At 37.5% G+C, this 15,373-nt stretch overlaps 1 protein-coding gene and 1 long non-coding RNA gene across 12 annotated transcripts in view; one reads left to right on the plus strand and one right to left on the minus strand.

Annotated features, from left to right (window-relative positions):
• Positions 1-784: 784 nt before the first annotated feature.
• Positions 785-15,373, minus strand: part of EIF2AK2 (eukaryotic translation initiation factor 2 alpha kinase 2) — a 41,353-nt gene continuing 26,764 nt past the window's right edge. Inside the window, exons 11-16 of the mRNA NM_001048135.1 lie at positions 15,034-15,153; positions 12,835-13,012; positions 8,808-8,936; positions 2,127-2,228; positions 1,105-1,158; positions 785-1,031 (exon numbers count right to left, since the gene is read on the minus strand). Of these exons, the coding sequence (NP_001041600.1) occupies positions 912-1,031; positions 1,105-1,158; positions 2,127-2,228; positions 8,808-8,936; positions 12,835-13,012; positions 15,034-15,153 (703 nt within the window). The 3' untranslated portion in view covers positions 785-911. The remainder of the gene's footprint in view (positions 1,032-1,104; positions 1,159-2,126; positions 2,229-8,807; positions 8,937-12,834; positions 13,013-15,033; positions 15,154-15,373) is intronic.
• LOC111090573 overlaps positions 9,958-15,373 on the plus strand; it is a 51,754-nt gene continuing 46,338 nt past the window's right edge. For 8 of the 11 annotated variants that reach the window (XR_005372324.1, XR_005372319.1, XR_005372316.1 and 5 more), the window contains exons 1-3: positions 9,960-10,206; positions 13,682-13,787; positions 14,355-14,517. This is a non-coding gene — a long non-coding RNA (uncharacterized LOC111090573). Of the gene's footprint in view, positions 10,207-13,681; positions 13,788-14,342; positions 14,518-15,373 lie in introns of all 11 variants that reach the window. The other 3 variants (XR_005372315.1, XR_005372314.1, XR_005372321.1) reach the window with 2 other exon arrangements.

Genomic DNA, 15,373 nt, shown 5'->3' on the forward strand with positions numbered 1-15,373 from the left:
TAAACTGTAGTAAACTCAACAGCCAGTTTAAGAAAAAACAGTGAACCTTTGCACTTCACCTCGCTAGTCGCACCACTTCCATCCCTCCTCAGAGAACCAATATGGGATTTAATATTTCTTATTCCTTTCTTTCCCTGTATTGTTTTTTGCCACATTTTTTGAATTTCTAAACAAAATTATGTCATTTAGCATTCTCTGGAACTTTATGTAAAGAACCATTCTGTCCACATTTTCTGTAACCAGCTTTGTTTGCTAACATTATGTTCCTATGAGATGTATCATGTTACTGCATTTAGCTTGTAATTCATCCATTTTCACTGCTATGTAGTATTACAATGTGTCACAAATGAGTGACATTTATGACAAATACAATTTATTTATCCATTCTTCTTGTGATGGAGATTGTTTTTTATTCTTTTGGCCATTATAAACAGAGCTTCTATGAACATTCTTGTAGGTATTCATGTAGGAATGGAATTGATGGCTTTGAGGGTATATACGCCTTCAACTTAATCAGATCAGACCAAATTGTTTTCCAAAATGATTGTATATCACTTTTTATGTGTCCCCTATTTCTCTAGCTAGCTTGTCAGCTATTTAAGACAGGAAAGGACGTTATATTTTTTGGCTTAGAAACAGTGAACATTAAATAAACAATTATTAGCTGATTTACTAATTGATATAAAAAATTTGAGAGATTTCTCCCCCTATGTTTATAATAAGGAGACGAGCCAGGAAAAAGGCAAATGTATGAATGTCTCTGAAGTAAAAAAAAAAAAAAAAATTGAGCCTTCTAAAATGTAGTGAAAATTTAAGGGAAAAATGAAAATAGAAGGTAAATACCCTAGAAGATTTTAGACCATTACGGAAAAAATTGAATATCCAAAGCAGAATACTTTTTTAGAAGGGCTCTAATATGTCCTTGACTTTTTTCCTGCAACATTCTTCCAATCCTTCAAAGTCTCCAGTATTTCAGATGCATTAGGTCGTTTCATGGGCTCAAGTGATAGTAATTTTTGCAGAAGTTGTTTCTGTAATGATGAGTCAAAAGTAAGAAACAGAACATTGAAATAAATAAAATTCTGATTATTTCCAAGTACTTACTTCTCTGGCATCAAACACATCTGAGAACTTGCCAGCCCTTAGCTCTTTAAAAATCTGAAAATAAAACACATATATATATTATCATTAGGAAATTATTCACTTGGAAGGGAAACCAAACTTGCTTCTTAGCTAAGAAGCAAGCAGGACTCCCCTTCCCCATCTTACCCCATCCTTAACGTGTACAAGTATTAAGAGCATCATATGCACTATCTATCATCCTCTTTGGAATCCTATGTGATAGGTATTTTCATTACCTCATTGTACAGAGAAGCCTGTTGGCTCTAGGCAAATTCTCTTTATTGAGCTTCAAACCAAGATACCCAGTTGCCTAATGCCTTTAACTTTCCAATACCTCCATAAGAAAGTAAGAAAGTCCATCATCTTGCCTTAATCTACCCCTAACATATCTTTCCAGTGCCACTAACCATCACTTTCTTGTTATTTATATATTCCAATAAAAATGTCACTGCCTGCTATTCCCACACTCTGCACATTGCTGTTTGAAGGCTGGAATTGCCTTCTTTCTATTTTGGATGAGTAGAAGCCCACCAATCCTTCAAAGCCTAGCTTAAATACTTCTGTGAAATGGAAATCCCAATAGTTAGCAAGATCTCTATCCTAGGCATTTCCACAAAACTTCATGTCTTCTCCCCAAACATATACAGCATTCTCTCATTTTCCCTTCTAGAATATAAACTCTTAGAGAACAAGTTTTATTCATTTTTAAAACCCTGTAGCATTTAGCACAGTGTCTTATGCAAAGCAGGCAATCAATAAAATTTTACTGACTCAAATAAGAAATATATGAGGTGTATATACTTTCGAAGGAAGACCAAAGTTTTTGGTCTTAAACAAAAAGCTTTGGTTAACCAAATACGGAAAGATAAAATTCATATTTCCTTTTCAGTCAACACGAATATATTCAAGCCTGTCTTTGCATGAGGGCAGTTACTATAACAGCACTTTGGAGATGGCCGCTAATAATTTTTGTTGTTTCATTCTTTTTTTGTGAGATTATTTACCTTCAGTGTTTCTGAAACAGTGGGACATATGTAAAGAAGTTCTGCAAGAATTAGCCCCAAAGCAAAGATATCCACTTCTTTTCCATATTCTTGTGAAGAAATCTAAAGAGACCAAAATATGTTTAAGTTACTCATCCAATATAAACATCCACGTCTTCTGAAACCAAAAATGTTATTTGACCAAAATATCTTATATAGTATAACAATGCATGTTTGTTAGCAACATATGTGGAGTCTGACTGCCCTGGTTCAGATCCGTCACTACAAAGCCACATAACCCATGTAAATTAACCATTAAGGGTGGAATGATCCCAACCATAAAATAGGGATAACAAAAGTTTCAGCCTCAGAGTTTGACTGTGGTATTAAATAAGATGCACAAGCCAAAGGCAAAAGGTAAAAATAGTTAAAATAGTTCCCACTAAATGACTTTCATGCAAATGTTCATAGAAGATGTATTCCTAATATTCTGGCTGGAAGCAATCTGAATGTCCATCAGCAGGAGAATGGATACACACATTGTGGTCTGTTCAGGCAACGGAATCATAGTAATGAAAAGGAATAATCTGCTGGGTTCCTGCGTGGCTCAGTGTTGAACATCTGCCTTCAGCTCAGGGTGTGAACCCTGGGGTTCTGGGATTGAGTCATGCATCAGGCTCTCCCTGCAGGGAGCCTCCTTCTCCCTCTGCCTATGTCTCTGCCTCTCTGTGTGTGTCTCTCATGAATGAATGAATAAATAAAATCTTTTAAAAAAGGAATAATCTGCTAGTATAGGCAATGACTCGACGTTCTCCAACAGACATTACTTTGAATGAGATAGTCAAATACAGAAAAGTACGTCAAGTACATCATAAGAAGCTCAAGACAGGGAAAACTATTCTGTAGTGATAGAACTCAGAGCACTGGTTACCTCTTGGGAAGGAGGGCTGAACTGGAAAGGGCCTGAGGTAATTTTCACAGGTGAGGACAATGTTCTACATGTTCATAAGCTTATGGGTTTCATAGGTATATGCCTTTGTCAAAAATGTACATTTAAGATACATACATTTTATGGTGTATAAATCATTCCTCAATAAAATGTTTTTCAATTTAAAAACCACCAAGAAAAATGAAAAGCACAATGATGAATGATTTTTCAAAAAATATTTTTAGGGCAACAATACAGGGTACAGGAGATATGTAATAAAGTGGGAGTTAAAGGGGAGCCATTAGCCACCTATTGTCTTCTACTTTCACATTCCACAAAATTAAATTAGATCTTTAGCATAATGTCTTTAATTTAATTTAATAGCATATGTCTTTAATTTAATTATGACATTAAATTATGTCTTTATGCCACATGCTATCCACAGGGAAGAGGTGGATTTACTCTCCATTCTAGACTCTCAAACATCAAAAAGATGAAAAATAGACAATATACTACCAACCTAAAAATATAAACTATGAGTAATGAATCTATATATAAGACAAACATTCACAATCAATTCATCCATGTTCATAACAGCAATGTTCACATTAGCCGAAAGGTGGGAGCAACCCAAGTATCCAATGATGGAGCAACAGATAAACAAAATGTGGTATATCCATACAATGGCATATTGCTAAGCCTTAAAACAGAAGGAAATTCTGATATATATTATAGCATGGGTGAACCCTGAGGATATTATGGTGAATGAAAGAAACTAGTCACAAAAGGACAAACACTGTATGTATAAGCAGTTTACAAGGTATCTAGAGTATTCAAATTCATAAAGACAGAAAGTAGGATGGTGGTTGCCAGGTCTGGGGAAGGGGGGAATGCGGACCTATTCGATGAGTGCAGAAACGGTAGCACAACAATGTGGATGTACTTGATGCCACTCAACTGTACACTTAGAAATGGTTAAGATGGGGGATCCCTGGGTGGCGCAGCGGTTTGGCGCCTGCCTTTGGCCCAGGGCGCGATCCTGGAGACCCGGGATCGAATCCCACATCAGGCTCCCGGTGCATGGAGCCTGCTTCTCCCTCTGCCTATGTCTCTGCCTCTCTCTCTCTCTGTGACTATCATAAATAAATAAAAATTAAAAAAAAAAAAGATTTAAAAAAAAAAAAAAAAGAAATGGTTAAGATGGTAAATTTTTCTAGACTATTTATTTATTTATTTATTTATTTATTTATTTATGAGAGAGAAAAACAGAGAGAGCACAAGCCAAAGGCAGATGCTTAACTGATTGAGCCACCCAGGTACTCCTTAAAGATGGTAAATTTTATGTTATGTGTATTTTACCATAATTAAAAATAAGTATCTTGGGATCCCTGGGTGGCGCAGCAGTTTAGCGCCTGCCTTTGGCCCAGGGCGCGATCCTGGAGACCCGGGATCGAATTCCATATCGGGCTCCTGGTGCATGGAGCCTGCTTCTCCCTCTGCCTATGTCTCTGCCTCTCTCTCTCTCTCTCTCTGTGTGTGTGACTATCATAAATAAAAATTAAAATTAAAAAAAATTAAAAAAATAAGTATCTTTTAAAATCAATAGCCTTATTAATAACCAATTAGATACAAGGAGTCCCATTTTAACAGCAAAACACTGTACATATTCATGGAAATGCTTTAAAAACATAAGCAGTCTTGGGGCCCCTGCTTAGTAGGGAGTCTGCTTCCCTCTGCTCCTCCCCCCACCTATTCTCTCTCTCTCTCTCTCTCTTCCTTTCAAAAAAGTAAATAAAAATCTTTTTAAAAAATAAAAATATAAGCGGTCTTCATGAAGACAAAAATATTTTAAAACTTCATTGAAGAATATAAAAGTTCCTTAAGGTAAGTTTATCAGTGTTCCCAACTGTGCTCTGGCCTCCCAGGGAGAGCACGACACTCATCATCTCCTCGCCTTGGATTGGGCCATGGTGTTTAGTGACATATGCCACTCCCGGGCAGAGCCCGCACAAGTCATAATGAGTTCCTACACTGCTTTCCCTTGTGAGCACAGCAACGACCCTTCCTTCAGCTGGGCTCTGGGATGAAGGAGACAAGTGGAACAAAACCACAGCCAGATTGCAGCCGAAATCTTTGGTGTTTTGTATGCCACTAAGAGATTGGGAGTCACTGGTTACCACAGTATTGCCTGGCAAAAGCTGACTTGATAGAGGACTTGAATAAGTGGGAGAAACCTGCCAATTTCCTGCAGCAGAAGTCTCAAATATGTAAAAATGTCAATTCTTCTTACTGAACTCTTAAATTTAATGCAGTTACTCTCAAAATCTCAACACTAGTTACGGAACATGACAAGCTGATTCTACAGTTTTTTCCAAATGGAATAATAAAAGTGAAGACTGAAGAACATTTTTAAAAGATTTTATTTACTTATTTGAGAAAGAATGAGAGAGCACTGGAGAGACAGAGCAAGCACAAGTTGGGGGCAGAGGGAGAGGGAGCAGCAGACTCCCCACTGAGCAGGGGGCCCAATTCAGGACTCCATCCCAGAACCCTGAGATCATTACCTGAGCCAAAGGCAAATGCTTAACCAACTGAGCCACTCAGGCACCCTAACACTAAGAACATTTTAAAAATGAAGAATAAAAAAAAAAAAAAAATGAAGAATAATGTGGGAGGTTCTGCTGTCTGAACACAGAAACTGATATTATAATGCTATAATAACTGAAACAGTATGATACTAAAAAGAAAAAGATAAGAAAAAAATAACAGTTATTTGGAGTGAATAGCATCCAAAAAACAGGTTCATGAGTGTGTAGGGATTTCATTTATTATAAAATAGCATTTCTTTTAAGTTTTTATTTAAATTCCAGTTCATTAACATACAGTGTAATATTTCAGGTATACGGTATAGTGATTCAACACTTCCATACAACACCAGGTGCTCATCACAAGTGCACTCCTTAATCCCTATTACCTATTTCACCCAGCTCCCCACCCAGCTCCCCTCTGATAACCATCAGTTCATTCTCTATAGTTAGGAGTCTGTTTCTTGATTTGACTCTCTCTTTTTTCCCCTTTGCTCATTTGTTTTGTTTCTTAAATTCCACATATGAGTGAAATCATAAGATATTTGTCTTTGTCTGAGTTTTTCTACTTAGTGTAATTCTTTATAGCTCCATTCATGTCGTCATAAAGGGCATGATTTCATTCTTTTCTATGGCTCAGTAATACTCCAGTGTGTGTGTGTGTGTGTGTGCATGCGTGTGTGTGCGTGTGTGTGCATGTGTGTGTGTGTATCCCACATCTTTATCCACCCATCAGTCGATGGACATTTGGGTTGTTACCATAATTTGTAACACAATACTACTATAAATATTGGGATGCATGTATTATTTGAACTAGTAATTTTGTATTCTTTGGGTAAATACCTAGCACTGTGATTGCTGGATTGTAGGATAGTTCTATTTTTAACTTTTTGAGAAACTACCATACTGTTTTACAGACTTTGCATTCCCACCAACAATGCAAGAGGGTTCCTTCCCCTTTCTCCACATCCTCACCAATACTTGTTTCTTGTGTTGTTGATTTTAGCTATTCTGACAGGTGTGAGGTGATATCTCATTGTAGTTTTGATTTACATTTCCCTGATGATGAGTGATGCTGAGCATCTTTTCATGTCTCTGTTGGTCATCTGTATGTCTCCTTTGGAAAAGTATTCATGTCTTCTGCTCATTTTCTAAATTGGATTATTTGTTCTTTTGAGTGTTGAGTGTCTTAAATGCTTTATATATTTTGGATAATAACTCTTTATCAGATGTCATTTTGTTATTTGCAAATATCTTCTCCCAGTCCTATGCTGCCTTTTAGTTTTATTGTTTCCTTCACTATGCAGAAGCTTTTTTTTTTATTTTAAGTGGTTCCAATAGTTTATTTTTGTTTTTGTTTCCCTTACACCTAAGAAGATACATCTAGAAAGAAGTTGCTATAATCCATGTCAAAGAGATTACTGCCTATCTTCTCTTTTAGGACTTTTATGCTTCAAATCTCATATTTAAATCTTTAAGCTATTTTGAATTTATTTTATGTATGGTGTAAGAAAGTCGTCCAAAAAAAAAAAAAAAAGAAAGTCGTCCAGTTTCATTTTTTGCATGTGGCTGTCCAACTTTCCCAACACCATTTGTTGAAGAGATTATCTTTTTCCCATTGGATATTCTTTCTTGCTTTATCAAATATTAATTGGCTATATAATTGTGGGTTCATATCTGGGTTTTCTAATCTGTTCCATGATCTACATGTATATTTTTGTGTCAGTACCATACTGTTTTGATTAAAAATAGCATTTTTACTGTGGTAACATATACACAAAATGTATCATTTAAACCATTTTTATGAGTGTAATTCAGTGGCATTAAGTACCTTTGCAATGTCAGGCAATCATTACAGGATCTATTTCCAAAAATTTTTTCATTATCTCAAACAGAAACTGCATCATTAAACAATTTACTAGTCTTCCCCCCTCAGGCCCTGATAACTTCTGTTCTACTTTTTGTTTGTATGAATTTTCCTTAAATTCCTACACAAAAATAAAGCTTAAGCTTAAATCACAAACTATCTGATATGGCAACAGGCAACTGCATATCCACCCAAGGAAGATCGAGGTATATCCCTTCCTCACGTGTATACAAAAACTAAAGCAAAAACACAAAATAATTTTGTAATCTTGTGGGAGAAATGGCCTCCAAAATAAAAAGGAGAAACCCAGCAGCCATAAAGAAAATACTGAGAAATGTGACAACTTAAAAGCTTCCATGCTACATCATAAACAAAGAAATGCCAAGTAACAGTCAAGGAGAACAAATCTGCAATATGGTTAACAGATATAGAATCAGCAGCCAAATTATATAAATATTCCTTACAAATAAATTAGGAACAGATAACCCAATTAAGAAAAATGAGGAAAGGACACAAGCAGATTATCTGCAAAAAAACTGTAAGTAAATACATGTAAAGATGGCCTCCCTTACCAAAAATCTGAAAAATGCAAACTGAACCAGCAAGACTCCTCATTCATCACAATGGCCCACAGTGCAGTCTGATAGCACCCTACTCTGATTGGGAGTGTGAAGGAGAAAGCAACATTCTGCAACACTTTGGGAGGAGGGCATAATAAATCTTTTTTTTAATGACAATTTCACAGTATTTGCCAAATTTGAAATGCACTTGTCATTCTATTCAATAATTTCACTTGAAAGAACCTATCATAGATGATCATGGAAATACTTCCCATCAGAGTCAAAGATAAGGCGGAAAACATGTAAGAACTTGGTACAGCCTAAATAAATACCCATCAATAAGAAAATAGTTACATAAATAATGGTATAGCTCATCATATAGTAGCTACAGTAGCTACAATGGATGTGTCAGATCCACCTGTGCTGATACAGAAGGATTATGATACATTGTTGAGTGAAAAAAAATTAAGTCACAAAATAACATCACAGTAACTTGAAAAAGATTTCTTTGTATTTTTTAAATGCAAAAAGTCTCTCTAGGCATACATATTTATGTCTATATATGTTTATAACTCACAGAAAATTATCTAAAAGGATAAACAAAAGACTGAGAAGAGTAGGAGTAGAAAGGAAGGTTTAATGGAATTTTCCAGTTTTATTCTATATGTTTCTGTGCTGTTTTAATTTTATGAAGTGTCTATTATCTCTATAATTAAAAATACAAAAGAAGTGAAAAATACACAGAAAGGGAAGGGACCTCACCTGCTCTGGGCTCATGTACCGAAGAGTTCCTTTATTACTTGTCCGATTTGCAAAATCTTTCAAGGATGTCACAAGTCCAAAATCTCCAATCTTTATGTGTTTTGTATCTACTAAAAATATGTTTCCTGGCTACAGAAAAAAAAATAACATTATTTAATTTATAGGTATCACTTTCAACAGACTGTTATACATATCCAAATCATATTTAACAAGGGCTATTTTTATATTTCCTATAAGACATTTACATTTACCCTTACACAGGAACCCAAAACAGGATACTTAATATCACAGGTATTTAAAGTGCCAGCTGAGGAAGTAAGAGACTTCTCTGTCAGCAGAGAAGGCTTCAGGCATAGCTGCCTTCAAATGTCTGAAGAGATGTTTAGTGAATGGTGGATTCACTCTGCACAGTACCAGGGGATGGATCCAGGGCCAGAGGTGGAAACAACACAAAGGCTTGCTCTAATACATCCTAATATACTAATAATGTGGTCCAAAGAATGGGAATTTGAGAGCTCCATCTCAGGGAGTATTCAAGGTGGGGCTGGATACTGACTTGGTAGAAATGTTGCAAATATGAGTCCAGGATCTGTGGGGGTTTGAAGTAGAAGCCCTTCAGATCTCTAAGTTTGAGATTCTAAGAATGAGTTTCTTCTCAACAATGCTGTTAAGATATTCGGTGCAGAATTTCTCCTGGGGATTTCCTTTTTTTTAAATTATTTTTTTAATCTTTTTTTTTTTTTTTTATGATAGTCACACAGAGAGAGAGAGAGAGAGAGGGAGAGACATAGGCAGAGGGAGAAGCAGGCTCCATGCACCTGGAGCCTGACATGGGATTCGATCCCGGGTCTCCAGGATCGCGCCCTGGGCCAAAGGCAGGCGCCAAACCGCTGCGCCACCCAGGGACCCCTCCTGGGGATTTCCTTGATGTCAATTTCTCCCGCCCACTGGCTGGCACTTCTTAACAAACATACTCCCTCTGTCCTTGAAGGCAGGCCACATGAACTGGAAGCTCATAACTAGCAATGAAGTTACTTCCGTCCACATACATAACTCTCTAAGCAAGCTGAAAAGAGTTGGGGGTGGGGGTGGGGACAGAATGGGGAGTGTTCATCCTATTCTGGAACTTTGTAGAAGGTATTGACCAACATTCTCAAGCCCATGGAAACAGGAAGGTTGTTGATAAAGAGATTAATATTTTGCCATTCTTGGCGCAGCTGGCTGGCTCAGATGGTGAAACGTGCATCTCTTGATCTCAGAGTTGTACATTTGAGCCCCACATTGGGTGTAGAAATTGCTTAAAAATAAAATGCTTAAAAATTTATATTTGTCATTTTTGAAAAGGCAACTTTGAATCAAGCCAATGTTGAGCCCTACGAAAATATGAAGACTCCGGAAGGTAAGTGATACTCATGAGAGGGCCTAGCAAAGGAACTGACAGAGAAGAGACCATAAAACCAAGAAGGCTGAAAGAGGAGCTTCCAAAAAGCTGACCTGGAAAGGCTATGCAGAAATTAGTAGCTAGATTAGAATACTAACAATTAGATTGGAATTTACTGCCAATAATATAGATGGAAAGCTACAGATGCCCGTGGGGTAGGTATAGAAAGAAAGCATACCAGTGTAGTATTCAAGTGACAATGTAGGAATAGGTTGGGTTGTAAGTGCAACTGCTCTTCCCACATATGTCCATAACTTGACTCTGAGAAACAGGAGATTATATTTACGATGCTTCTAAATATATAAGCTGGATGAGACTAATAAAAATATCAGATCACTTGTTTACAGTTCATTAAAAAGAAAAATAAAAAATAAGGTCACATTTTCTCTAATCAGTTATGCTATGATAAGAGGGGGAAATTGCAAACTTTATAGGTATAAGGGCTGAATCCTCAGGCCAAGGAATGACCAAAGAGCCCAGGCCTACAGAGGGGAAGAACACCCAGAAGCTTTTCCTCTAGAAACTTCTATGTCCTCCACCAGTATCTTCATCTAGTTTTTTTTTTTTTTCCATTTTGCTGTAAAATCTTTTTTTTTATTACTGAGGTATAATTAACATATAAGTTTCAGATGTATGATGTAATACTTTGATGGTCTAATTCTTAAGATTCTGACAGAAAGTGGTAAATGCTGGTAGACTTTATACAACAGGGACTTCCTTGGGTGAAGACCACTGTCTGCCAAAACCACTGCTGGTATTTTCTGACACTTTACAGAAAAAGGTGCACACCTTGCTGGCATCTTCTCTCAGATGTGAGAAAGCAGCAAACATAGCAGTGAAGTTAAAGAAGTTAAAGAGAGTCAAGAAGGCTCAGGAGTATTAAAATCTGGCCTTGAGCTACTGCAGACATGGAGAAAACACTGTCTGCACATAGACACAGGAGGAGAACACCCCATGACACAGGGCACAGGCAGCGTGGGACACAAGAGAGCTGGCACAAGAGGCAGTAGGAAAAGGAACCATCAATCAGCACCAGTCAGTGTCCTGAATTCATCCAGACAGGGGCCTGGAGTTAATACCCAAACTTCTGCATTTATTTGCAGATTACTTTATAAGTAATTGTGCTTAATTTTTTTAACTATACATATGATCATTCCAAAGTGAAGGTAGAGCCATTCTAAATAATTCTTTTGATCACAGTTTTTATAACATTCCAACTTTAAAATGCACCTTGAAGATATTGTTAAAGAAGGATGGAATCAGGGGTGCCTGGGTGGCTTAGTTGGTTAAGCATCTGCCTTCAGCTCAGGTCACCATCCTGGGATCCTGGGATCTAGCCCCATATTATGCTCCCTGTTTGGCAGGGAGTCTGCTTCTCCCTCTCTCTCTCTCTCTCCCTCTCCCCACTTGCTTGTGCTTTCTCTCTCATGCTTGCTTTCTCTCAAGTAAATAAATACAATCTTAAAAAAAAAAAAAAAACACGAAGAAAGACAGAAAGAAAGAAGAGAGAAAGAAAGTATGGAACCAAGTGGATTCCAACACAAAGGCCTCTAGCCTCCAGCTCCTGGGTAGACCAAAGACACAATATCTTTTATGGGCCAATTATTCCTATCTAGGCCCAACAACTCTATACATAGGTGCTTCTTTTTTTCTTTTGCTTTGTTCCTCATTCCTGACTATTGTAGATGCACAGGGCAGACAGCCAAGATCCATGTAGACAGGGTGTTTCAGCCAGATCCAGAGTGATCAGGAAAGGTTATATAAAGAAATTGAGACCAAAGAAGACAAACAGAAGAGTGTTCCATGCAAGAAAAATATGAACAAAGACTCAGGATTCAGCATGGCTAGTTTGTGATGGGAGTAGGCATATTATAGGGAAGAAAGACTGGGGGAGACTGTGAAAAGCTGTTCTGTCCCTTCTTTCATTTTGATGAGAAGGTAAAATAGGAAAACAGCTCATCCAGACCATGAACGAAGCTAGAAAGCCAGCAGAAAATAAAAATACAAAGGTATGCTATGTGTACCAAGTTTTGGGTTACTACAGTTTTCCCATTATGGGGTAGAAACATCTAGCCAACTGCAGAGCAAATTCTAGACTCTGGACCCCAGTAGCTTTGACTGCCCTCAGAGTAATGACTGAGAAATTAAGAGAACCATGTTCCCAAAGCCAGTCACCAGAGTCTCTTCTGCTTCTCAAACTAGCCTGAGTAGCAACAGAGGTCCCAGGGACAGAGTGGCCCGTTGGCTCTGCTAGCCACAGTAATGATTTTGAAGCCACAAATGTTCAGCTTACTAAAGCTATTGGTGTTCGCAACTGGAGTATGAAAAGCAGCCAGATAGCAGCAGAAGTGAACAAGCTCCTTCCTAGAGAGCTCATTCCAATTGTCTCAATAACTTCATTTGTTCTGGACAGCTTCTTGAGTGGTGCTGTGGAATGGTGTTTGGGGCAAGTTCTAGATCCATTGCTAACCTTAGAGGATCAGAGATATTATTTCCTCAGGGCTGTCAATTCTAAAACTAGAGAAGATCAATTTTTAAATTATTAAATCATATTTACCAAATCTGAACAGTACATTTTCCATTTACCTTAAGGTCTCTGTGAATTAGCTGTTTGCTGTGTATATAATTCACACCTGCTACTATTTGTTCAAATAATTCCAGAGCCAAAGGTTTGTCTTGTTCCTTGCCTCTTCTGTTGTCAATCCATTGCTCCAATGTTCCTTTATCACAGAATTCCATTTGGATGAAAAGGCACTTAGTTGTTCTGGATATAAAATTCACAGTACAAGTAGCAATAAAAATAGATTTATAAATGATAATCTTTCTTTTTTTAAAGTATACTTTATCTCCTTAAGAATCCCAAAATAAAAAAAAAAAAAAAAAAAAAGAATCCCAAAATATACCTCAAAACAGAAATCTAATATAATAACCTTGAATCAAAATACAACAAATCATTTTTTATTTAAATGAGTTCCCAATGTCCAGAGCTGTATTTGTTAATAACTACTTTATAAAGTATGAGCCTAAAAAAAATAAAATAAAAAAATAAAGTATGAGCCTGCCTGTTCTTTCATGGTGAAGAATCTTTGATCACCTTTGCTAATAGATAGGAAGAAAACATTAATACAGTAGAACTAAAGAAAGCCAAAGTTCATTTCTACATAAAGTAAACCTGGAACATTTTAATTCACTATCAATCACTGAGCATCTGTTTCATGAAAGGCACAGAACAGGCATCTAGAGATGAAAAAACAAATTAGATACCATCCTTGCTGTCATGGGGGTTATGGTTTAATGAGAGAGAAATACAGGAAAAACAAATCAAAAACAATTGTGTAAGGATAGGTTCTCAAAGAGAAGTGCCAATAAATTGCTATGATATACCTGTGAGGACTGATTTTGCTAACTGCTTTTATGTTGCTTTCTAAACTAGGTTGGCTTCAAAATTAATTTATATTCTTTGAACTTATGTTGGCTACATAGGAAGAGAAAGCCAAGAATTTGCTGAAAGCTGAAGAAGTCCTGTTTGTGTACTGATGGTCAGTAACTCCTGAAACTAATGATAAAGCTCTCGATTACAGGGGTGGAGCCTGGGCTGGAGTCAGGAGTGGAGGAATAAACAGGCCCTCAATGTCCTCAGGATTCCAGTGAGAACAGTCCCCCACAAACACTGGCTGACTCTTAGACGGAGACGCCAGGTCTTTAGAACCCTCCAGTCCTTTGTCAGGAGCTTGAGACAAAACATGAGTGATGTGAGGTGGGGTACCTCCATCACAGATCATCGTCTTAAAATTATTTTCAATGCCAACCCTTCCACCATAAGTGGTGTGGTTGTATTCATGAGAGACCCCTAGGAGAGCCTAGCTGGCTCAGTCGGTAGAGCATGTGATTCCTGATATCAGGGTTGTGAGTTCAACCCCTATGTTGGGCATGGAACCTACTTAAAATATAAAAAATTAAAAATAAGAGAGACACCCCCCACCCCCACCCCTTGACTGCCCCCCCACCAAGCAGGAGCCTCTGAGAAGGACAGAAAAATGAAGGCAGCTGAGGAGGTTCTTCCAGCTGTTGGCATTTATAACATGTTCACAAAGTTGCCTTTGCAGCCTGGCCTGAAGTTGGGGCATGTGAACAAGCCTACACATTAAATGTTGGAGATATAAAGGCTAAACCTGAGATTCTGAAAATAGCTGAGGACAATAAAAAAAAAAAAATTGAAGCAAGCCTGGAGCAAGGAAGAGGAGGAACAAAAAGAATACTACTCACCAGGTAAGGGAACAATGAATAATCTTTTTGTTAGGTAGTGTCCCAGTGTTTGTGATATTAAATATAATCATTAAACATTGTATGGTCTCATTCATTTGGGGAATATAAAAAATAGTGAAAGGGAATAAAGGGGAAAGGAGAAAAAATGAGTGGGAAATATCAGGGAGGGAGACAGAACATGAGAGACTCCTAACTCTGGGAAACGAACTAGGGGTGGTGGAAGGGGAGGTGGGGGTGGGGGAGGGGGCGGTGGTGGTGACTGGGTGACGGGCACTGAGGGGGGCACTTGATGGGATGAGCACTGGGTGTTATTCTATATGTTGGCAAATTGAACACCAATAAAAAGTAAATTTATAAAAAATAAAAAATAAATTAAATAAATTCAAAATGGATTAAATACAAAAAAAATAAAAAATAAAAAAATAAATGTAATCATTAATGGCCTTATCCGGTGGCCCACACATAGTAAATAACAGCTTCCTCCATTCTATTAGGGCTATGAGAATTCTTTTTAGTTACCTTGAAGGATTTACACTGTCCTCAGGATTGTAATCTTCCCCAGCCCAGCAACTACGGTAGTGCACGATATTTACGTGATCAAGCGCTGCCAAAGCTTTTACTTCCCGTTCTACCTTCTTGCTTTAAATAAACAGGGAACATAAGAGTGTCATTATACATTCCTGTAAAAACTACAAGTCGAGTAACAGAAGACAACTATGTATGCTCCCATATTAAAACAGTGGCCATGGTTCTCACACCGAGTGTTTAGAATGGAAGCCAGGAGCACTCAAAAGGAAAAAAGTGAACACACAGAAAAAAATGTAGCTGTTCTCACTCTCAACGTAGGAGAAAGAGCAGT

Source organism: Canis lupus, chromosome 17 (genome assembly GCF_011100685.1).
Source record: "Canis lupus familiaris isolate Mischka breed German Shepherd chromosome 17, alternate assembly UU_Cfam_GSD_1.0, whole genome shotgun sequence".
NCBI lineage: Eukaryota > Metazoa > Chordata > Mammalia > Carnivora > Canidae > Canis > Canis lupus.